The sequence below is a fragment of the Watersipora subatra genome, chromosome 4 (genome assembly GCF_963576615.1).
Source record: "Watersipora subatra chromosome 4, tzWatSuba1.1, whole genome shotgun sequence".
Classification (NCBI taxonomy): domain Eukaryota; kingdom Metazoa; phylum Bryozoa; class Gymnolaemata; order Cheilostomatida; family Watersiporidae; genus Watersipora; species Watersipora subatra.
In genome coordinates, this window is record NC_088711.1 from 37,183,891 (window position 1) to 37,207,569 (window position 23,679).

At 37.4% G+C, this 23,679-nt stretch overlaps 1 protein-coding gene across 1 annotated transcript in view; it reads right to left on the minus strand.

Annotated features, from left to right (window-relative positions):
• The window catches only part of LOC137392761 (attractin-like), a 51,040-nt gene that overhangs the window by 1,826 nt on the left and 25,535 nt on the right, over positions 1-23,679 (minus strand). Inside the window, exons 11-23 of the mRNA XM_068079083.1 lie at positions 22,357-22,496; positions 19,897-20,081; positions 13,229-13,376; positions 12,442-12,621; positions 10,724-10,807; positions 7,804-7,890; positions 7,326-7,463; positions 4,471-4,564; positions 4,113-4,168; positions 3,648-3,812; positions 2,973-3,130; positions 2,384-2,521; positions 127-336 (exon numbers count right to left, since the gene is read on the minus strand). Coding sequence (XP_067935184.1) covers positions 127-336; positions 2,384-2,521; positions 2,973-3,130; positions 3,648-3,812; positions 4,113-4,168; positions 4,471-4,564; positions 7,326-7,463; positions 7,804-7,890; positions 10,724-10,807; positions 12,442-12,621; positions 13,229-13,376; positions 19,897-20,081; positions 22,357-22,496 — 1,783 coding nt within the window. The remainder of the gene's footprint in view (positions 1-126; positions 337-2,383; positions 2,522-2,972; positions 3,131-3,647; positions 3,813-4,112; positions 4,169-4,470; positions 4,565-7,325; positions 7,464-7,803; positions 7,891-10,723; positions 10,808-12,441; positions 12,622-13,228; positions 13,377-19,896; positions 20,082-22,356; positions 22,497-23,679) is intronic.

Here is a 23,679-nt window from a genome sequence, read left to right on the forward strand (position 1 = left end):
TATTCATTCGTTCAGCCGTGTACACAAAAAAAGTCAATTAAATTTTATAAAAGAAATAATACCAAGAAAATAGTAAATTACTCAACCTAACAAGCATCTACATAGCCAGTGTATCGAGTTACTCACCGAGTTGGATTGGACAACTCCTGCCTTTCGCCTACTCCTTTTGCTAAATGTTCTTTGGAAAGGTGTCAGTGGCTCGGTGAGTGTTGTTTGTGTTTGAGGCGGCTGGACTGCAGCCTGTTCTTGAGAGGCCAGGCTTTTCAGATCATCAACAGTCAAAAGTATGCTTGAGAAAGGTCTACTCGCCATAATGCGTCTCTCTTGCCTTTGTTGCTATACAAAACATGGCAAAGCTCTGTTGGGGTCAGTACAGTGTTTACACGCAAATACAGTGCACCCTCAGGATATGATTACCCTGATATACGATTTTTTTCACCTTACGAAGTGAAACATGATGATTTTTCCACTTCACCATACGAATCTTATTACCCCATATGAATTCAACAGAATTTTCAACAGTTCCAATTTGGCAGTCGGTGTTCTTATTACGTACATAAAAATAACGAAGACACCGAAATGCTGTTCGCCGAAAATATTTTCACAATGGCTGAAAGAGACACAATGACCGATTTCTTTCAGTTCAGCAATTTTCGTCTGTACAACAGTAATATTTTCCCTTTAAAACTAGTAGCATAGTTCTCTTCAAGCAGAAGGTGAGTGGTCAGACAGCTCTTTTCAACTTGCTAACAAAAATCCATTTCATTACGAAAACAGCATCATCATCATTCGGGTTTTCTTGCCGAATTAGGTTGACAAAAGTTTTAAACAGGTCTGCTAAAAGTTATAGCGAAAGCGAAGACGGAAACTGATATGTAATAAAATTTTAGTGATAAACAGTTGAAATTCAGTAAAATAATTAAAAATGCATACTAAAGCTTAGCTTCAAGGTGTGTGTTTAGAAAACTAAACTTATTTGAGGCGAGTTCAAAGTTTGTTATATGTACGTTTGTCTAGAAGGTAAGAACTCCCTACGATACATAATAACATTACATTTTATTGCAGATCATAACCACTAAATATAATAAAGTTGCTGTAGGTAACTATATTTACTAAGGTTAATGTACTATTCTGGTACTAATTTTTATTATGTACAGCACTTATTTTGACGATTTTCACCAAGGGTTGTTTGCATTATATAATTGCTATGGTTTCTATACCCCTCCATACGATTTTTTCATCATGCGATGCCAACCATGGAATGGATCAAAATCATATCCTGAGGGTGCTTTGTAACACAATTATGTTCTACATTATTTTGACTTGAAGTGCTTGTACACTTTCCCTGCAACCTAAAACGTATTTCATGAAATTAAGTAAAACTTTTGGCCGGCATAATTGCGGCTTATTAATTATTTTTTCCTTTCAATCTTGGTTAACTCTTTGTGTGAGACGAACCCCATAGTGCAGGGTGGAACAGCATTTGTGTATGGCCAAGAGCTACTTGGTGAGGCTTTGGTAAGCTTAATACAAGATGTTTCTGGTTAGTGAGTAGTTAATTGATTGGCCTATCGCTTATGTACATAAACAGAAGGAAACGATCATCTGCCGGCGTTGAGCCATTAGAACATGTTTACTGCTCACCCTGAGCTTATTTTCACCTTTCAAACACTTAATTTTGAAAAAAAAATTTATCGCAATTTCTTTTTCGCAATGACCAGTCACATCAGACATTACAGCTTTGTAGGTTTCACTAATTGTACATCAATAGACTTTTAGTGAGTATTTATTGATCTATAGTACTAATAAGAATGATTATTTTATTTTCAGCAGTAATAATAATGTCATAAGCTTTAATAATATTGATAATTTGCCTGACTCGGAACACGCTCACGGTAGTAGCGAAAAGGGCCGAACTGGTGTCTGAGCTCACTCTGTAAAACTTTTATAGCCTGTTTACAGCATCAACTATTGTAGAATTTCATGCTGAATAATTTGGTATTTAAATATTTTTATAGACCGTTGGGTTCAGAAGGTATGACAATTTATATGCACCAAATATAAGGCTTGTCAAATATAAGGCCTGTCAAATATAAGGCTTTACTGAATATTAAGTTGTCCCTGTAAAAAAATTAATTTGGTAACAAAAGAGTTAATAACAATATTTATGTAACTCCCCAATACCTTCACTTGCCCTACAAAAAAACCAAGAAAGGCCTTGCCTCAACTGAGCAACTAATCATTGACTCTTCAATTACTTTGGTCCTTTCTAAAGATTCCCTTTCCAGAACTGCTGTTTCATCACTTGACTCCAATATTTAAAGCGCTGATCTATGCAATCGTAAGACAGTCGTTAGAAATGAGGTAAAAATGGTCAACTTACGCTTTGCCGCTGCACCACCATGTACCTTGCACGAACTTTCCAAACGAAGGCAGCAATCATAAGCAGGGACAGGAAGCAGCCAAAGAATATTAGCAGAAACATCATCAGGTCAATTTTAGTATGTTGAGTAAAGGAAACCTGTAAAAACGACTAATTATCAATGTATTCCTCAAATCAGATGGAACAGATTCATTTAGTCTGTTGAAACTGATACATATTTAATTGTTTTAGCAACTGTGGTTCAGGTTTTATGATGAACAGAAGAGGATATCTCCTGCTGTTCCTAGCAGGAGCAGACCTGTTAGTCAGAAAGAAGGTGTCTTGGCCTACTTAAGTCTGTTCACTGTTTATTGAATGTCAAACTAGAACAACAAAGCACCTGATAGCATAAAACAGTTCAAAGGCGAATAATATCTGACAGTTCACATTCATAAAACCACCAAAAGATCCCTCCCTATCTCTGTTTCACCTGCTATTCTTAGCGCGCCAAGTGCACCACATTTGGATGCTTATACGTACAATATACTTGTCATATCATCGCCGCTATAACGTAAGCACTGTAAAGTCGTATTGCCAAAAAAGAACTCACCTGAAAGACAAAGGGAGTGGTAAAGTGCTCAAGGGTCAGGATTATTGTGGCATTATACTGTGTACCAAACTCATAATCCTTGTGGCTAAGCGTGAGGGAACGACTCTGTTGTGGACATGTAACTGTTTCATAGTGGATGAACTTATCAGGGTAGGTGGCTGCAAATAACCATGAACCCTATAAACCATACACCGCAGAGACAAACTTGTAGCGCACAGCGCTACCTAACATCCTAAATTAGTATATCACAGGGACATACTTGTCATATCGTGATATAATTTGGCATTTAAGAATGTGAATCCGTAACAAGCTGCATTTGCTTGAAAATTTCAAAGCGTGGACTCCCGAACCAGGACTCCAGACTTGACACACAAAGATTTCAGGCAGATATAAATCCTAACCATCTCAGTGGCTGTGAAGGTAGTACGTTGATATTTCTGTTACAAACAATTTGAATTTTACAACTCCCAAGAGAATTTTATATTATCAATATATTAAATATATAAGTAACTGCTAAATAAAACAAATGATTAAAAGCTGATGTAAGATCAGACTGGGCGAGTTGAGAGATCTCTGTGTAACACCCAGACAAACCATGACAACTAATACACTCAAGTTGTACCAACTGTATATGAAATTTATATGGACAAGAGAGCGAGATAGCGGATGTCATACCAGAGTAAAGACTGAGGTTAGTGTCAGCCAGTCCTTGACATTCTATGGTGAACTCGGCATCACGGTCCGTATAGATTGGAACACACTGCAGGTTGATGCGAGTCACATATTTCTCTTCGGGTTTGGAAAAGTTGAATGTGTACCGATAGCCTACACTAAGAGCGTCTGCAATAGCACAGTAAAGTAACAGAATCAATTCTTTCGTTGGATAGAACGCTACATTCCTCACTTGTCCATTCCAGTAGCCTCTCAGTCTATTTAAGGCCTAGCTCACAATTGAGTTAAGGAGTGTTGCATGGATGATTCAGTTTTGTATGACATAACTTATCTAGTACGTATCTAGAGTAAAGTTCGCATGGCAAACAGACCACAATTAATCAACTGTTACAGTAGATAAAGCAACTGCGCAACAAAAAGGTGAATACAGAGGAGTTAAAAGAGTGTTAAACTGCAATAGATACTCACAATAACATTCATTCTTATATAAGATGTCTTTCCGATACTGTCTTGCACTGTCGCAGCTGCAATTTCACACATAATTTCAATTTAGCGTGTGAATATAAAAGGTCACATGAACGGCGATGACATGACATTAGGCCTGCATTTTATTTGCTGTTCAAAGCTTCAAATAGTTACTTTCTAAAGAGCAGGTCTTTCACAAATGAAGCATTTGTGCTGATATCCTATAACATACCTCATGGATGTGTCTTTATGTGTCCAAAACAAGTAGTAGTTTCGCATGAACATGATCACATTAGCAGACTAGGCCTTTTATCCACAAATGTGTTATTTAATATAACCTTACACAGTACGACCAGCTCACCTTTGACACTTTGCTCCAACAGCCCCCTTTACCTGGCAATGACAATCTCCTGTCTTGTCATCACATTCATCCGCCGCATCATCACAATCACAGGCTATGAAAACACAAGATACACTGTAGCTGAATAGTAGAGAAGATCCATAGGCATGAGCACACGAATAGCTAGTAATTCTGTCCTATAACAAATATGTATCCCACAATGCAACTATTTTCAATACATGACCCGAATAAGCGGTAACTGGACTTTTGGGCGACAGTCACTAGGGCGACAGACACTTAGGCGACACTTTTGGTTTGAAAGGCGACAACTTCAGACGGAAAGGCGACACGGCAGACAAACCGGCGACAATTCCAGACTGAAAGGCGACAAATTTGCTGTTTGGTTGAAGGCGAGGTAATGTACTGACAAGCTATGACAAGCTGTCATCGTGTGCAATGCTTACGTATATTTTTGAAATGTAGCCTTGACAGTGTTATTGTTTTTTCACAAACGTTTTTATAAATCGAAATAGCAACATGTATTTTTAAACGCCATTGGTGAGATTTCTCTGATTATGCTAGCCCAGACAGTTAACAAAACATTAAGGTTTTGTTTCTAAAAATGCATCTAGCTTATTCAATTAAAACACCAAAACTTGTTTTTGTATCAAAATGTTTGTTCAAAACTGTTCGAAAAGTCACGTTCTCGGCTAAAATGTCGACAATCTTGTCTCTGATTGTTGAAACTTTAGAGTTATCTTACCTCGAGAAGAAATAGTTTTATGGTTTCGATCGTCGAAATTCACAGTAGCTGGGAGAAGTTTGCTCTTTGTGTGAGATGAAAAGACAATTCCCTATTATTGTGATTTCTCATTCATTTGTGGAAATAATGATTTCCTTATCCTTGTTTCTTTACAATTATGATAATAATTCAATGTCATTATAATGCAGACTCAATAGGCGGTTCACACTGATGTATGTTTGTCGCGATTTTATTTGAGTATGAAGAATGAAGGATTTTTCTGACATAGGTGTCTAAGATATATCCATATTTTACTAACTTCTGCAGCTTGTTGCAAGAAGACTAAACAGCATCACAGAAAGCTTATGGAGAAATGATCCATTCCAAAGCATAGAAATTAACCAGTCCTGATGCCATGTTACCTTTAGAGTCACTTGAGATATTTGACCGAATTACTCTTGTCACAGATCCCGATGGCACACACAACCTGTAGTTTGAGATAATGAGGAGTGATCAACACCTCAATGACCTTTGTGATACATACTCAGTTGCAGGTTAATGCTGCCACGTGCCACATCATATACTATATTTTGCATTTTAACACGCACTGTGAATCTTTTTTATACACGACTATTTTAACAAAGGACAGACTTCAAAAAAGATGGGAAGATATTACATAGACAGCCATCAGCTTGAACTTTAATGACAACTTTATTAAATAGTGGTGTAGGGAATTTCCTGCAATTATTTTTGTGTATGATTGGAAGTGCAAGTGCATTCGAGTACCTGCGAGTCACTGTGTATAATTATACTCCTGTAATTCAAATTATCTTTTCATTTAAGTTTTAGAATTAGCAGAAAGTAATATTCAGTTGCCACTTTATAACCGTGAACCTGATCTTGTCATTCTAGATAGGAAAGAGAAGTTCTATCGCTAGATGGGTTTATCTACATAGTATCAATCAGAATAAAGGCATTGTAAAAAAAATTAATGCTGCAAACTATTGATATACGTATTTTTGAAAGTTATATATGATAAAAATCAGCTTTACTATTTGTATAAATCTACCAAAAAGCAAATTTATTAAAATGTATCAAGCTAAACTCATATGTATGTATTTATTTTCATACTGCAATCAGAACAAGAATATACATTAATTTGAGAGCTACTACTGAGGATCCTAATACATGATACATGAGCCAAAGATAGTATAATGACTCATCAACAGCGGTATGCTAGTGACTCAAGAATGCATCGCTTCAAAGGGGTGAAAAAGGTTGGTACCTCTATGATGTTATAAATTAGGCGGTAAAGAATCTCAGACTCCTGCCACACTGATAAGCAACTTGCCAGTTTTTCCAAGCATTCAAGGAAGGAAGTGAAAAAGAAAATATAGACTGGCTAAATGACTTCTGAGTGTGTGGAGTTGACAGACTCTAGAGTTAAATTTGTGGAAAAGGATGAACAGAAGAATAGTTGGGCGATTAAAGACATTAATCTCAGCAGTTTTTTTTAATAATAACCATCTCAATTAAATAAATATTGGGTACATTCAATAATACAATATGAAATTCTACTGTGTGTAAAAGAATAATGTAATCAGATTAATGAGGATATAAGCAGGTAATAGATGCCAAGACTAATGCAAGAATTCCGATCTGGGCATCAATAAAGTTGGCGTCTTATTTGTGTTCACTACTAATTCACAACAACATAACAGGACTTAATATTTTGAATTAATCCTGCCCTCAGAATTGTCGCCTCAATGTCCAGAATTGTCACCTGTTTGTCCGCTGTGTCGCCCTTCCGTCTGAAGTTGTCGCCTTTCGAACCGAAAGTGTCGCCTAAGTGTCTGTCGCCCAACCGTCCATAATTCGAATAAGCAGTATTCAAAGTTAATCATGAATAACAAACTAGTCCACACCATGACCAGGGAATGTAACAAATAAACAAAATATGCAATAAAAATGTTCACAGAACATAGAAAATGGAAGAAATAAAAATATAGATACCTCGAGACATCTACGGAGATGAATGCTAATATTTCATAAACATCAAATAATAATGATGGAAATAAAAACAAGACAACTTTAACACCTGTAGACATCTATAATTGATAGTGGTCATACTTACGTCGACAGGTTCCACCATTCACAGGGTTTCCGTAGTAACCAGTTGCACATGATGCACAGCTTGCTCCGATTGTGTTGTTTGAGCAGGAGAGACAACTACCAGCCTCATCACATATACTATGGCCATTGCACTGGCATGCTAAATATAGCCAATAGCAGAGGATGCAGCCGAGTGCAGAGCAAAGCACATGGTTTGCCGTATCCAAACAAACAGAATATTCTAATAATTCCCTATACACCTAAAGGAAGCGTTTATGTCTTCCATTGGTACCAATATTATTTTGTCGAATCCCACATTTAATATGAGATCAACAGCAGGCTACAGATATCTAGAGCTGTGTTGGTTAACACAATGAAATCGGCAGTAGGCCACAGATATCTAGAGCAATGTTGATAGATATCTAAAGCAATGTTGATTAACACAATGAGATCAATCTTGTGAGCTTGAAGACAAGCCTGTCTTATCTAGTGACACAAACCTGGACAAGATGCAAAATACCAGTCTTCTCTGGGGCAGATGGCGTTTATATCTTCAGTCAGACCTCCGTTCATACAGCGACCCTTGCCTACAAAATCAGATGTTTGAATCAGTGAGATGATGCATACCGTTCTGTCAAAAAACAGGAAAAGTGCAAAGACTCAGGTACACAAGTACAAATAAGGTCAAAAGGTACTTCAAATTGAACTTTGTTTGTTGACTATGTTGAAAACAAAAACTTTTATTTAATGTTTTATTTCAGTACATGCACTGATCATCACCATAAGATTTTTTCTAGTAAGCACGTATTGATTCTGTGCTAAAACAAAAATTTAATTCAATTCATAATAATAATAATGCATATACAAGAAACTTTAATAAATGTTGCTGCCATGTGAACTGCTGGTGGAACAAGTCATACCTAGACTACAAAGGCATGAGAATAGCAGCAACCAACAACTAAAATTATATTGTAGAAGGGTTGGCTTTCACAGATTGCACTGTCTGTGGTTAGACAATATTATTTAGTACATAAATCCAGGAAAATTCCAGAGTTACATGTACATGAAAACTGAACAAAATCGTTTATGATACAATAGCAGGGTAATACACACATTTTTCATCAAAACCATGAATGCTGGTTAAACAAAATGACAAAAATTCATTGCAGAAAAATAATATAGGCACTAAGGCTTCAGCGGTATTCTTTATGTTAGTATTTCGTTCTGTTGCCTTATGAGCAATTAGTGCTAAGATATGAACAGAGCATTCCTTGCACATCCATAGCTTTATCCAGATGTAAATCAGGTACTACTACATTAGGATGGAGACCCTTTTCAATCCAATTCAAGTTTAAAAGGTGAACCCTTCATATCTTCCTTTTGTCAAAATATTTGGACATCGTTTATCCTCTATAGAAACTAATTTCTAATTAAACAATTTATCTGAAAAATGTGGATGTGATTTTTTTTGATACTCCTTTGTTTCAGGCCCAAAAAATGAATAAATGAAAGTGACGGTAAATATGATTTGATAATAGTATAGGCTGTTGAGAATCGATGGAAAATATAATGATACATACCGTAAACCCTCTATTTAAACACCATGGCGCTCTATTTTTCAACCCTTCTCTAGAGTGGCATTTCTTTAGAGGTGACGTTGAAATAAAGAGTGGCATTGTATTTTTCAAATAGCTGGTCAGAATTTTGGAAAGCTAAATTTAACGCTTTTACAGGCAAAACGAATGTCGCCTATATTTTACTCTCCTTCGGGTAGAGCGATATTAACCCTTTCGGATGCAATAAATCTGCCAACTTACTTCCAACTTGTTGTAGATCTCTAAATAAATGTGCATTGAGAATACGAGAAATATCTCTACCAGTTGGCATCTATTGCTTGCTATTAACCTATGAGGATATTATAGCTTGCACCATGCTGTGAAATTTGTTGGAGCTTTCAATTTTTTATTTTATACTAAACTTGAAGCCATATTTTTATTTTATAACTATATTTAGTATTATTTACTAATGTTGCGTAAAAGCTCACGGCATTCATTGATATGTTTGCTAAAGTTTGCAGCAAAAACTGACATTTTATGTACATTAGAAAAGGAGTTATGAGTGTCGATCCATTGTAAGCCAAGTAAAATCACCATAAGGAAGCTAACAAATAATATGCTATAAATCTGCAAATTTATAAGTTATATAGTAGTAATCTATTAAACGCCACAAATATATATATTCAAGAACAAGCGACATAAACGCACCATACTTATAATAAATGCAGAAAAAAAAATTAACGTTTTTGAAACAAAAATATTTGCATTGTTAGCTCAGCCAGTTGCGTTCCGATTGTTGCAATCGATGGAACGAACATCTGCTGACTGTCCAATACCTTCCACAATTTCTGCTGACCTCAAATCATCTTCTGCACTTCTGAACTAGTCGATATTAGCATCCAAACAATTGCTTAACAAAGCAAAACTTTTACTGGGTTTTGCTCACTAAGCACAACCTTTGGCCTAAAACTAGTCATTCATATACCATCGTAAATGTAAAACGTTTTTCACATGTCCAAGTATTAAGACCATGTTAAACAAGGAACTACTATTAGCCATATAAAGTTACTAATTATTTCTGCGAATGCTTTCAAAATTTTAAAGAAAAAAGCCTAAAAGATTTGGAGTCGGAAAACGGACTTCGATACAAACAAAAACCACGAAAGAATTAATTATTATCTATGTGATCAAGTCATTATTAGTACGATTTTGAGGACACTTTTCTACTGATCACGTTCTATTATGAGTTTATAAAGATCAAAGAATGTCAAAGTGGCGATGAAATGGAGATGGCGTTCAATTAAGGGATGACGCTCTATTTTTCAACCTTTCTTCTATAACAGTGTTCTATTTTTTAACCCTTTTAAACTGCTGGTCAAATAAAGGTGGCGATCATTGAGAGGTTTCATGAGAGTAGTTGTGAAAGTAGATCGTCGCTACATATTGTAGTTGTGAAAGTAGATCGCCGCTATATATTGTAGTTGTGAAAATAGATCATTGCCAAATATAGTAGTTATGAAAGTAAATCATCGCTACATACAATAGTTGTGAAAGTGGATCATTGCCACATATAGCAATTGTGAAACTAGATCATCGCGACATATCGTAGATGTGAAAGTGGATCACTGCTACATATAATAGTTGTGAACGTAGATCATCACTCCATACGGTAGTTGTGAAAGTAAATCACTGCTACATACAATTGTTGTAAAAGTGGACAATTACCTTTTTTACAGAAAATCTTATATTAAGTGTGTCACAGGCTTTTCCATAGCTTATCACACGAAATGTAACAAGTATGAAAACATTGGAGTTATGCCCGCGTGAGTGTGTAGACAATTACATAAGGAAAAACAAATCAAACCTGTGTTAGACGGGTCATTGCACCAGCCGCACATTGCATTCCTTTGGCATTCTTTGCAGCTTTCAATCTTCTCACATGAAACAGCTAAAACAAACAGGTATGTATTGTTGTTTGTGAGATCAGCATTTGCTGGCGGTTGAGAGATGGGACCATAAATGGAAAAGATTTCAAACAGAGCTACCATATGAAGGCAAAAAACAACACAAAACTTTCCTGCCTGTAGTTAATATTTGTCGTCATGGAAATGATGTAACAGGACAGAGTAAAGAGTGATGGCAAAAGGAAAGAATTATTATAGATAATTCATAGAGTAGGATTGTATTAATATCAGATTTACCACACAGACTAAAGTAACAGCCTATAAAGAACAGGAGCTGAACCGTTATACCTAATGCAATCTGCCATTGCAGACACAGCACTTAGACTCATACACCCGACTATAACCACTCAATCTACCATTGCAGACACAGCACTTAGACTCATACACCTGACTATAACCACTCAATCTACCATTGCAGACACAGCACTTGGACTCATACACCTGACTATAACCACTCAATCTGCCATTGCGGACACAGCACTTAGACTCATACACCTGACTATAACCACTCAATCTACCATTGCAGACACAGCACTTAGACTCATACACCCGACTATAACCACTCAATCTACCATTGCAGACACAGCACTTAGACTCATACACCTGACTATAACCACTCAATCTACCCTAGCAGACACAGCACTTGGACTCATACACCTGACTATAACCACTCAATCTGCCATTGCAGACACAGCACTTAGACTCATACACCCGACTATAACCACTCAATCTACCATTGCAGACACAGCACTTAGACTCATACACCCGACTATAACCACTCAATCTACCATTGCAGACACAGCACTTGGACTCATACACCTGACTATAACCACTCAATCTGCCATTGCAGACACAGCACTTAGACTCATACACCTGACTATAACCACTCAATCTACCATTGCAGACACAGCACTTAGACTCATACACCTGACTATAACCACTCAGTCTGCCATTGCAGACACAGCACTTGGACTCATGCACCCGACTATAACCAAAGCTGTAATGGATTTTAGCCTCCTTGTAAAACACGAAGACGACTTTTTGTATTGCTTGTCCGTTGTGATGGATGTGATGATTTTTGTTGTTTGATAGTGGGATGCAGATAATAGTGTTTTTTATTTAAACAGGAAACGCATGAAATTGTGATAAGCTTTTTAATATTTGTCGGTAAAAAAATAAAAAAAGTGCAGCTGAAATTTCTTTCCTTGTTTTCCAAAAATATTGCGAACTGAAATTAAGTATTTGTGCTGAATACCTTGAACAAGTCGCCATTTAACAATAATAATAATAACAATAATGGTGGTGTAAAAAGGTCACTGGTCCTAACAGAGATGAACAGGTGCCTAAGTTTTTACCAATTGTTACGGGTGACGTCCGTATGATACTTAGCTGTCTATTAAAGTTCCTAAATTGACAAGCAGAAAATGTAAAATCCCTCACAAAATCACATATATCTAGTCTATTAATTCATTTCTCACGTGATCTGTTTCATAGACTAGTCAATTTCCACCTAATGATGGAAACTCTGAGGTTTCCTGATGCACACTGAGCAGGCTATATGAAAACACAGTCTAGCAAAGGCAATCATGAACTGCTAGAAGTGAGAGCGAAAACCAACCTGGGCACTTGGAGACGAGAAATGTCCACTCGAGGCACTGGCCGTAAGGGAAGTATGTGAGATAGGAGCTGCTGTCAATACAGACTGACTGACTTTCGCACCAGAGACAGCCATTGCTTGTACAGTTACCACAGGAATTTATTGAGTAGCAAGGGAGCTGGCACACGGCACCATCATGAGCTACAAGCAAACACTAGTAATTTAACTGCCCTTCAACTGAAATTCAAGGATTATAAAATGTCCCAACTCGAATAGCGGACAAATGTGTGTAAATAGCATGTTGCATTCTGTTTCTGTCTTTGCCTGATAAAGAGGAATAACTCTCGGACAGAATAAAATCCAAGATTGGAAGTTGCATTTTCTTTTTTTTCAATTTTACATTATTGTCCTATACATAGTATTGGCACTGATTCATTGGTCAGCTGTCATTAGCAATGAACACATGATTGGTTGAGAGAAACTGGGCAGTTTTGTAGTAGCCAAATACGCAGGCAATTTTTACTGAGTTGAAACAACAGTAGTAGGTTGAAAGGTCTAAAAACTTGTGATTACATGTATGTACGCATGGCTTTACGCGATTGTTCCTCATCAACCTGCTTCGATAGAACTTTAAAGCTGAACACAAAGGCACTGGCTGGTAGCGGAATTCTGTGTTCAACCAAATCAACACTTACAAAGACTACAGTAACTAAAGCAACTAGCAGTTTCCTTGTCTATTAATCTCATTACTGATAAGCACAGGCGCTTTAGACAAAATAGAACGAACTCCGAAGCAGGAAACACTCACTACTAATATCGAGAGTGGAATATTGGGTCACACAACTCCCTGAAAGGATAGACCAGGAGCAGTGAGAAAGGGAGTCGCACAGATTGCAGTTCTTGATATAGCTACAGTCGTCGTTCCCACATGTCTCGAGATTCTGCAGCAAAGGATTCTACAACAAACCAAATATTAAGCAGACAGCTTGAGATTAAGCTAAAAAAATAACCACAGTGGTGTGAGAAGAGCAATTCTCAATTTGATGTTAGGTTGTCAAGTTTTCTGCACAAAAATATTATTAAAATGTTATTTGCCTGAAATATTGACCCCAGCAATACTTCACGATTTGTGTTCTGTGTAATCTTAGCGTCTTTTGCAAGCTCCTTAGTGCTCTCTGTCTATAACTTGTGCTCAGTCTATAACTTGTGCTCTGAGTCTGTAACTTGTGCTCTAAGTCTATAACTTGTGCTTTCAGTCTATAACTTGTGCTCTCAGTCTATAACTTGTGCTCTCAGTCTACAACCTGTGCGCTCAGTCTATAACTTGTGCTCTCAGTCTATAACTTGTGCTCTCAGTCTATAACTTGAGCTCTCAGCCTATAACTTGTGCTCTCAGTATAACTTGTGCTCTCAGTCTATAACGCGCTTTCAGGCTATAACTTGTGCTCTCAGTCTATAACTTGTGCTCTCAGTCCATAACTTGTGCTCTCAGCCTATAACTTGTGCTCTCAGTCTATAACTTGTGCTCTCAGTCTATAATTAGTGCTCTCAGTCTATAACTTGTGCTCTCAGCCTATAATTGGTGCTCTCAGTCTATAACTTGTACTGTGTGGTGAGTTGAATAAATTTTGGTATCAAAACAAGTATATAAGTGACTACTAACAAATGGAACTGATCGGTGTACCTCAGTTACAAACAGCAATAAGTCTGCACACTATTCTCCACAATACCTTTTATTGCTTCCTATAATATTGTATTACCTATATAGATATCCTTAGAGATATATAAAAGTAGTCCATGACATCAATAAGAGCAATATTAACAGTTCAAGTACTAGTAACAACAATACTAAAACTTCTTACTGTCTGTCATACAATAAACTTGACCAATAATATTGGTCATGCTGACATGACACGGTATATAAGCAGCCGCCTGAATTGGCTAGTCTCAGTAGATTCAACTTGTAAGAACCTTGTCTCAGGCTATTTTCACATTATCTGTACGAATTAGACGAAAGTAGTTAATACCTGTTTAATATGTTTGAACTATAACCGAGATGTGAATGAAACAGCTTCATTGAGAGCATGAAACCTGCTGGTGATGGCTAAACGCTCCGATGATAGACTGCATTTGTTAGTAAGACGACTCTCAACTGCTTCGATTCTCCTCAAACGTTGATGAGTTTACACCACTTCTCGATGCACTCAAGTGTAATGATGAGCGAATTACTCAAACTTTATTCTCCAGCGTTAATAACAAAATTTGAGAGTGAGCTCGCTACTCAAGATATATACAAGTATGTATATTAAACATGAAGCCTGTTGAAGCTATTGAGAGAAATAAGACAACATAGCAACAGCCTTCGGCCTTACCTCATGAAATGTCAATAGTTTTGGGTCTCATGCAACAAATCAGGGAAAGCTTATGATTTAATTGAAGATGTTGTGAGTCAGACTCGCAACATCTTCCACTAAACTAAATATAACAAGAAGTTAGGTAGCGGATAATATCTAATGCTAAATATCTGAAGAGTAAGTTTTGTTGTCGTTATATCCAAACAAAATCTCTTACATATTCTCATAGTAGCACACTTCCATGTGATCGGACTTGCTCATAATATTATTCCGCTAATCAGGTGATAGCGCAGAGATCAATAGTTATATGTTCAAATGTGGCAACACGTTCCCAACATTCAGCCGTTTTCTCACATCTCTTTAAAGTACAGCTCTGATCCGAGGACAAATACTCCCTACATGATTGCTAAGAGATCAAGGTTTGAATGCTGTAACCTATCTATAAAACAAGAACGCAACTGAGTCTGAACCTAAATACCACACATTTCGTCCCATTTACTTACCAAGATCGTCAATCTGAATATTCTAATCTGAATGTTAAGTAATATTAACTGTTAAGGTATCCATGTTGAAGATACAGTACTTGTCTAAAACAACTATCAATCTGCTAATGAAGCAGAAATGTAGTACAGTCATACCTCAACATACGACTGCCCAACATACAAGTGCCCAAACATATTAGTCCCCCAACATATGAGTACCTCAGAATACGAGTGCCCAAAACACTAGAGCCCCGACATATGAGAACCCCAACATACGAGTGACCCACACACGAGTGCCCCAACATATGAGTGCCCCAACATATGAGTGCACCAACATACGAGTGCCCAACATATTAGTGCCCCAACATACTAGTGCCCCAATATACGAGTGCCCCAACATACGAGTGCCCAACATACGAGTGCCCCAACGTATTAGTGCCCCAACATACTAGTGCCCCAACATACTAGTGCCCCAACATACTAGTGCCCCAACATAAAAGTTCCGCAACATGCGAGTGCCCAACATACGAGTGCCCCAACATACGAGTGCCCCAACCATAGATATATAAACCTAGATTGGCCAATAAGGGAAAAGCCTGTCAGACTTGAATAGCATGACGTAACGTCATTGTATTGTACCTCATGCTTGATTGCACTGTTTTTAGCAATAGAGCTAATGAGGAGAATTTGACAAAATTACATTTATTTTCACATAAAAACCTTTTTGTATACATAATCAAGTAAACTAAAGCAATTCTGTGATAGTATCTGATAACCACCATACATTAAAACTATAAAAGCTATGAATTGTTGCACACAAATCATGAGCCATCAGGGCTTTATTTGCCACCTTCTTCTATCCCCATTCTCTCTTTTCCCCTTCTCCAAAGAAGTGAGAAGGAAAAAAGGGAGAGGGGGGGCAAATAGCCCACCCACCCAAAGAGCCAGACCCTGGCTAGGTAAAAGACTAATATCATGTTGAACTAAACATGACTAAATATGATGAGCCTGTGAAGTTTTGATCTGATCAGGGAAATGGAATCAATGGCTTTCTTTGCTAGAGCTGGAACGAGACCAAGGAATGCAGGGTCGGACCAGACTCAGGGTCAGCAATGAGGGCCAAGATCGGGTCGGACCGGGTCAGCATGCGCGAATTTTTATTCATTTAAGGTTAAGAGATAGTTCTATTACAGCCTAATGTTGTGACATCAATAAACTAAGATAAAAGAAACCATTATCACACCAATCATTATATTTTGTGGCTTGGTTTATAGATGCAATCTACAATTTATGGCTAGACATTGGTGGATCAATGCTATTCAATGAGTGCTAGATTAATGGCATGATTTGGCTAGTGTTTTTATTACAGATTTTATTTTCAACTGCTATTATAATCAACAAGTTAAGAAATACTTTACAAATATAGAAATAGATAACCCAACATAGTGGAAAGCAAAAATCCATCACTTCCCCAAAACTTTTGGTGTTAGTGAAAGAAACTAAAAATAAAATAAATTTGCTGAATTGAAGGTTCTTAGACGCGCTTTTAAGTTCCTCAGGATGCCCTCGTTGTAAATGCCTCAATTATAGTATTGAGGTGGACCCTTCTTTGTAGCTTAAAGGTTGACTTGCAACAACATTCACATTACAGTTATTTGGTATCAAAAGATTCACCATGTTTTACTCTGTTGTGTTGTAGGTGCCAAATACGTGGAAATGTGATTACAAGCTCTTAAAAGCTCAAAAACGAAAAGCCGCTGTAGATTGGAATCTGTTTATTTCTCTGACGTAGTCATTACAGTTTGGTTATCGTCTTGTCACGCGATGTTCTCATGTGAATTGAAAAGCCATTAAAAAGCTCAATATAAAACTTATCGTAGCACTAGTTTATGACAAACACTTCAGGTTTTACCGAATATCCCGTATCAAATATAGATGCTTGCTACTTTACAGTTTTGTTTTGGCATTATTCAATCGTCACGTCGTAATCTGATCACGTGACCCAATACTTCGAAAATAATTTTTGCAGCACTTTTCGATTATCACAGGTGACCGACAGGCTCATCATGATTATCAGACAATGATATGTACTCCCTTCGAGCTAAGGTTAAAAAGTTTAATGATTATCTACGGTAAGTTATAAGATATCAGTGGTAAAAATGACAGCATTACAATGACGATAAAACAGACGCATAAGAACAATAGACATGGTTTTATTGAATGCGTGAAGTATATTTGTGAAAATGGTTCGACGAATGAGGTTGCATGAAGGTGTAAACAGAAACCATCCTGTAACAACTATGTCTCATTTGAGCCGTTTTGGAAAGCGAATCCAAACTACGGCGGTCTCATGTGGTTGCGATTAACTGTTCGTTTTTTAGCTTTTAAGAGCTTGTAATCACATTCCCATATATTTCACACCTACAACACAACAGAGTAAGACATGGTGAATCTTATGATACCAAATAACTGTAATGTGAATTTTGTTGCAAGTCAACCTTTAAATTGCTTTTGCATATTATACAAATAACTTGGTATTTTCCTTTCGTGACTGGCTTCTTCATGAACTCCCAGACCACCGACATGTTGATTATTTCTTGCCGAAAAACGTTGTGAAACCTATAGTCCAAACACTATTGTCGCAGACGTAAAAATATAGTCTTGACTCACCTTGTTTTATTTCGCCTGGTCCTTCCGCGCTAGGACTATATGCGACTCCATTTCAATCGCACTTAAAAAGCGATATACAACCGCTGTTGTTTAGCCATAAACCTACCCGTGTCTTTGTATAGGAAGACCCGAGGGTCGGGTGGCCCGACCCGGGAACCTCTGACCCGGTGGGTCAAGACCAGACGAGCTACCCATGCCAGCTCTATTCTTAGCTTCATAATGCGCCCTAATCGAAATATATCTCTTTACTATCTCACGAGCTAGGCTACTAGCTTGATGATTAAACTTAAACAATAGCATGATGTTGAACCTCAGCAACTTCTCCATGGTGGCAATTAGTGCTAGCCTGGAAAAGTTTTTCACCAATCCAGCACTACTAAGCAACACTCTTGTCGCTTTTTCACTGTGATTGCAAACCTCAATCACCACAGGTGAAGACAAAGTCAAGCCACCACGATTCTTAACTGTGATTAGGGAACTCGTTGCTTGGTTTACATCATAGTTGGTAACATCCACGATGCTAGTGATACAATCATTACACTTCAGGTTTGGTGACTTAGCCAGCTACATAGCCAGCAGTGAAATAATCATTCTGTCTAATTTTTGACTTAAGACATACTTGCATACTCATCATATTTAGTCATGTTTAGTTCAGCATGATATTAGTCAATTTACCTAACCAGGGTCTGGCTCTTTGAGTGGGTGGGCTATTTGCCCCCCCCCTCTCCTTCCCCCTTCTCTCTTTTCCCCTTCTCACTTCTTTTTTGGAGAAGGGGAAAAGAGAGAATGGGGATAGGAGAGGGTGGCAAATAAAGCCTTGATGGCTCATGATTTGTCTGCAACAATTCATAGCTTTTATAGTTTTAATCTATGGTGGTTATCAGATATTATCACAGAATTGCTTTAGTTTACTGGATTATGTATCCAAGGTTTTTATGTGAAAATAAATGTGATTTTGTCACCTCCTCATTAGCTCCATTGTGAAAAACAGTCAGTCAAGCATGAGGTACAATACAATGACGTTACGTCATGCTATTTAAGTCTGACAAGGCAACCGATGGGAATAGCTATTATTGGCCAATCTAGGGTCAATATCTACGGCCCCAACATAAGAGTGCCCCAACATACGAGTGCCACAACATACATACGAGTGCCTCAACATACGAGTGCCCCAACATATGAGAGCCCCAACATATGAGTGCCCCAACATATGAGTGCCCCAACATACAAGTGTCCCAACATACGAGAAAATCAAAATACTAGCAGCATTTCCAGTAAGTTTCTTCCTTGAGACATGAGTAATCTTCAAGATACAAGATTCCTGATTGCTACTATATGGCCAAGAATGAGGGAGGCCATTTTTGAGAACAGCATTGCTTGGTCTTTCTCCTCAATTCAGTTTAAAAAAGGTTTCTTAAAAGGTTGGCTAAAAGTTATAGTGAACATGAGGCAAAAGCGCATAGGCCTAACCACAAACAGTTTATACAAAATTAAAACGATAAAATTAAAGTAAGTTTAGTAACAGATTAAAACTTAGCTTCAAGTGTTAACATTCAAGCTTCATGTTTAGTAAACTAAATCCATATAAGTTAAATTCAAAGTTCCTGTTACGTAGTGTCACAAAAGTTTAGTGTACCTAACGCGTTGCTGTCAAGTCTCCCAACTCTATCTAGAAGGTAAAAACATACAGTAGTGTACATTGTAATGTTAGATTTTATTAAAAAATTTTAACAACTAAACAAGCATTTGTAAACTTTGTCGGCATAGGTACTGAATTACAACAAAAACACATTTTCCACCGTAATATCCAGGTTAATGTGGTATTTTCCATAGTATTGTAACAGATTAATTTGTATTTACTGTAATCATTTTATAAAAAAATGGTGCCTTGTGACACGAGTAAATTGACATGCGAGCTCCATCCCAGAACCCATTGAGCTCGCATGTCGAGTACATATGAATGTACTCACAATGTGAGAAGGTGGTGGGACAACTCCACAGATTTCAGCCCCAGAGCCTGCCCGGTAGAAACAGTCTTCTGTGCTGAGACAAGAGACACAATCTGTAAACTGGTTGCACTTGAGTTTGTTTTCCTCATCTGTCCTCCCGCAGCTAGCCATGTCACAGTCTCCTGTCCAGCTCAGCGGCACACAGCCTACATATTAGATATAGCAGACATTCTTTTAAACTATCAAAGAAGAAAACTTAGAAACGTTATGAGCTGGATCTATTGACGAGAAGCAAGATATGGCAGTCTGCTAAGCCAGAAGGTAATCAACAAAATACAGTTTGATAACGTTGCCACTATCATGTCACATTCCAAATCAGCAGCATGGTTGTAAGGTTACCGTTGTAAGGTTACCATAGAACCTCTATTTGACATAACTACATGAATCTCGAAGTTAGCCCTAAAAATGTCGATATTTTTTGCCGTATTCGAAAGGGAAAAAGGTGTACATATAGGGCTCTCTCTATTATACGCCGTGAAACCTTTAATAGAACGGCACCTTTATTTGAACGCCATTATAGAAGGGTTAAAAAATAGAGCGCCCCTTCCAATTGACTGCCACCTCAATTTAATTCAAGAACCCTTTGTTTTACGAATGGCTGGGGTTAGCAGCCCCTGCCAGAAAATAACCCAACTCTGGGCTTGACAATCTTGCGAATGATGGGCATAGTCCAGTGATCTTCAACCACTGTGCCGCGGCACACCAGTGTGCCGTGAGAAATTATCCAAAGTCACTTTTTTTTAATTTAATTCTTACAAAACATTTATTATCGTTTCTCGATAAATATTATATCATTGTCTGGTGTTCTTGATGTAAAGAATGGAAGGGTAATTTACCGTAAAACCTTTATTTGAACAATATGGCATTCTATTTTTCGACCCTGCTTTTATGTTGATGTTTAATGAGAGGTGATGTTCAATAAAAGGGTGGCATTCAATTTTTCAACTAGCTGCTCAAGATTTTGGTAAGTTAAACTTCATTTAACGAATAACAAATGATAACATAACATCCAACATAACGTTATAATATAAGGTAATTCAACGAACAACCAATGATAAAATATCGACCAACATAAAATTACAAGACAAAAGTATACTACAAGACATATAAAACAAAATAACATAGTGATCACTGGCATGTAATAGAATGTTTAATGTTGAAAATCAAATGATACATCACTATTTCAACAGTATTCGTCATTCTCTAGAATTGTCGAGTAGTTCTAGAATCACTCTAGAATCAGCGTTGAATAGTTGAATGTCATTTTATTGGTAATGTCAGCATTAGCCCTCGCTTGCTGGAGACACACCAGTCCAGTCTTAATCGGGCGACTGACCTGAAACGATGAATGTTATTATCCTCAGAGCCGTTTAGTGCATAGGTCAGTCTATATCCCTTGACCGATTTGCCGATTAGCATCTTCGGATTCGTGCCTGCTCAACGTGTCTGCCAAGGTTTATACGTACGTTCTCGTAGTGCTCTGAAGTTTAACCATAGATATATATACCTATGTATACTCATAGGTAAGTATATGTATATGTGTATGTATACTCATAGGTATATATATCTATGAGTTTAACACACAACTTATGTGGTAGGAGCGTTTTAATTGAATGCCGAGTCCTCGATGTAGTTGGCTCAATCTCCAGGCACCACGATCTAGGTGTGTCTATTCAGGTGTTCAGATGCAAGGTCAACGCATTTAATACTGACCCACAAACCTAAAGTCCATCGAAATCGGACAGGTCGTTTAGTATGCCTAGTTGAGCGCCTCCGATTACTAATAATCATGATGAATGTCAGTGTCATTCAATTATTATAGGTGGCCTTCATGTAAGGGTTGGTTCTAGGATATTGGCCTTGTGTTCATATAAACAGACACAGACTGAGTGTAAATAAATTGAGAAACTATATTGTGATTAAATATACTGTTAAGAGTGTCATTTTATAACATTTTTAGTTAGTTGTGTACCTCAAAATTTTTCAAATGTAAAAATGTGCCTTGGCTTAAAAAAAGGTTGAAAAACACTGGCATAGTCCACAATTTAACCAGAGTGATGTGTTGTGATTAGCAATAGAGAACGGACAGATACCTGCAATCTTAGGAGCTTGGACTAACAAGGTATACTATGGTAGTACCTACCATAGTATACCTTGCTATGATAGTACCTACCATATAAAGGTATACTATGACAGGTAAACTAACAAACTAAGGTTTTTACGACAGATATGAGCACCGAAGTACCACTACATCAGGTTGTAATATAGTTAGTACTAGTACATCATGGTATACGTTAATAGACTTCAAGAAAGACCCAATTTTTTTGATAATAGCATAGTGAAAACTTGATGCAATCAGAATAGGATATGAAGCGGTAGAGATCCATCGTAAAAAAGAATAAGAAAAACAGAAATATGTACCTTGGCTACCATTCCATTCACATAGAAAGTTCCTTAGTTCACAGTCTATCTTAGAAAGGAAGAGACTGCAGTTAGGTGTGTACAGCTTTACGACATCGTTCAGCATTATACCGTTGAAGCCTCCAAATGTATAGACTGACCTGTAAAACAGTTTTGACTGCGTGTAAGACCTCTCATCTGCTATTTATAGCAATCAATCGCTTCTTTGTGCCTCATCTTTCGCGACGTCAGTACTTGGCGTGGTAAAAAATATTCATTAAAAATTTTATAAGTGAAGAAATGAAAATTAAATCGAAAAGAATAAAACACAGCAATATCTCGCATACTCGGTGAGATCCATCTGTGAGCATCATTGTGCTAGCCGCGGTCACGGCTCGTTATTTTCCTGATACATTTTGTAATAAGTGTACAACGGCGCCTGTGACACCCTTCATCATCCTTCTTAAATTTCAATGACTCTCAAAATCGTCTAATAAAGTCAAAGATAATGAAGCAAATGCTTATGCTTAATGAGAAAGTGACGGTAATTATTGGTTTCAATTTCATGGATTAGCACCAAAGGGGGGGGGGTGCGAGCCCTGATCACGATTAACCGCGAAAACTGAGGGTTTGTTGGCCACTAAAATGAGTCTCTATAAAATGTAAATATTCAATGTTCTTTGCATGTTATCCAGAATCCAAGATATCACCTTTTAAAACATTGAATGTGTGTCAGAATTTGAGGCCATTTCAACATTTTAAAGTCATTGTTGTAGCAATGTGCATAAAATATACTGCCTATGAAAAATAAATCTGTGAAATCATCACCGGATGTCAGCGCAGAGAGAAAACATTAATAAAAAGGGCCAGATCACACTAATGAGAGCAATGAGAAGCTGCAAGTTTACTCTACATCTAAGCCCATGTGATATTCACTTGAAGATCATTGTCCGTGCATGCCTACACCAATACTGTATATAGTAAGAAGAAAAGCGACACACCATCTTTCTGACCTACACCACACTACCCTTGTTTTTATTAAGAGATCACAGTTCTTGAGCATCTACACAAAATTAGATTCACTTGAGTAACTACTGTTCATCAACAACTACACTAACATTGTCATTTCACGTCATGCAACCCAATATCAAATCCGAGGACTATAGCTATTACAGTTACACATCAACAAGTTGTAATACATAGAGTATAGAGATCTGGTTGAGCGTTGAAGGCTGGTCACTGGTCCCACACTTATTCATGAATACCAAATGAAAGTTCTCTAAGGAGGCAGCAGTTACTGATATGAGGAGACAATGGTGGGTAGTTTAGGCATTAGCTAAAGTC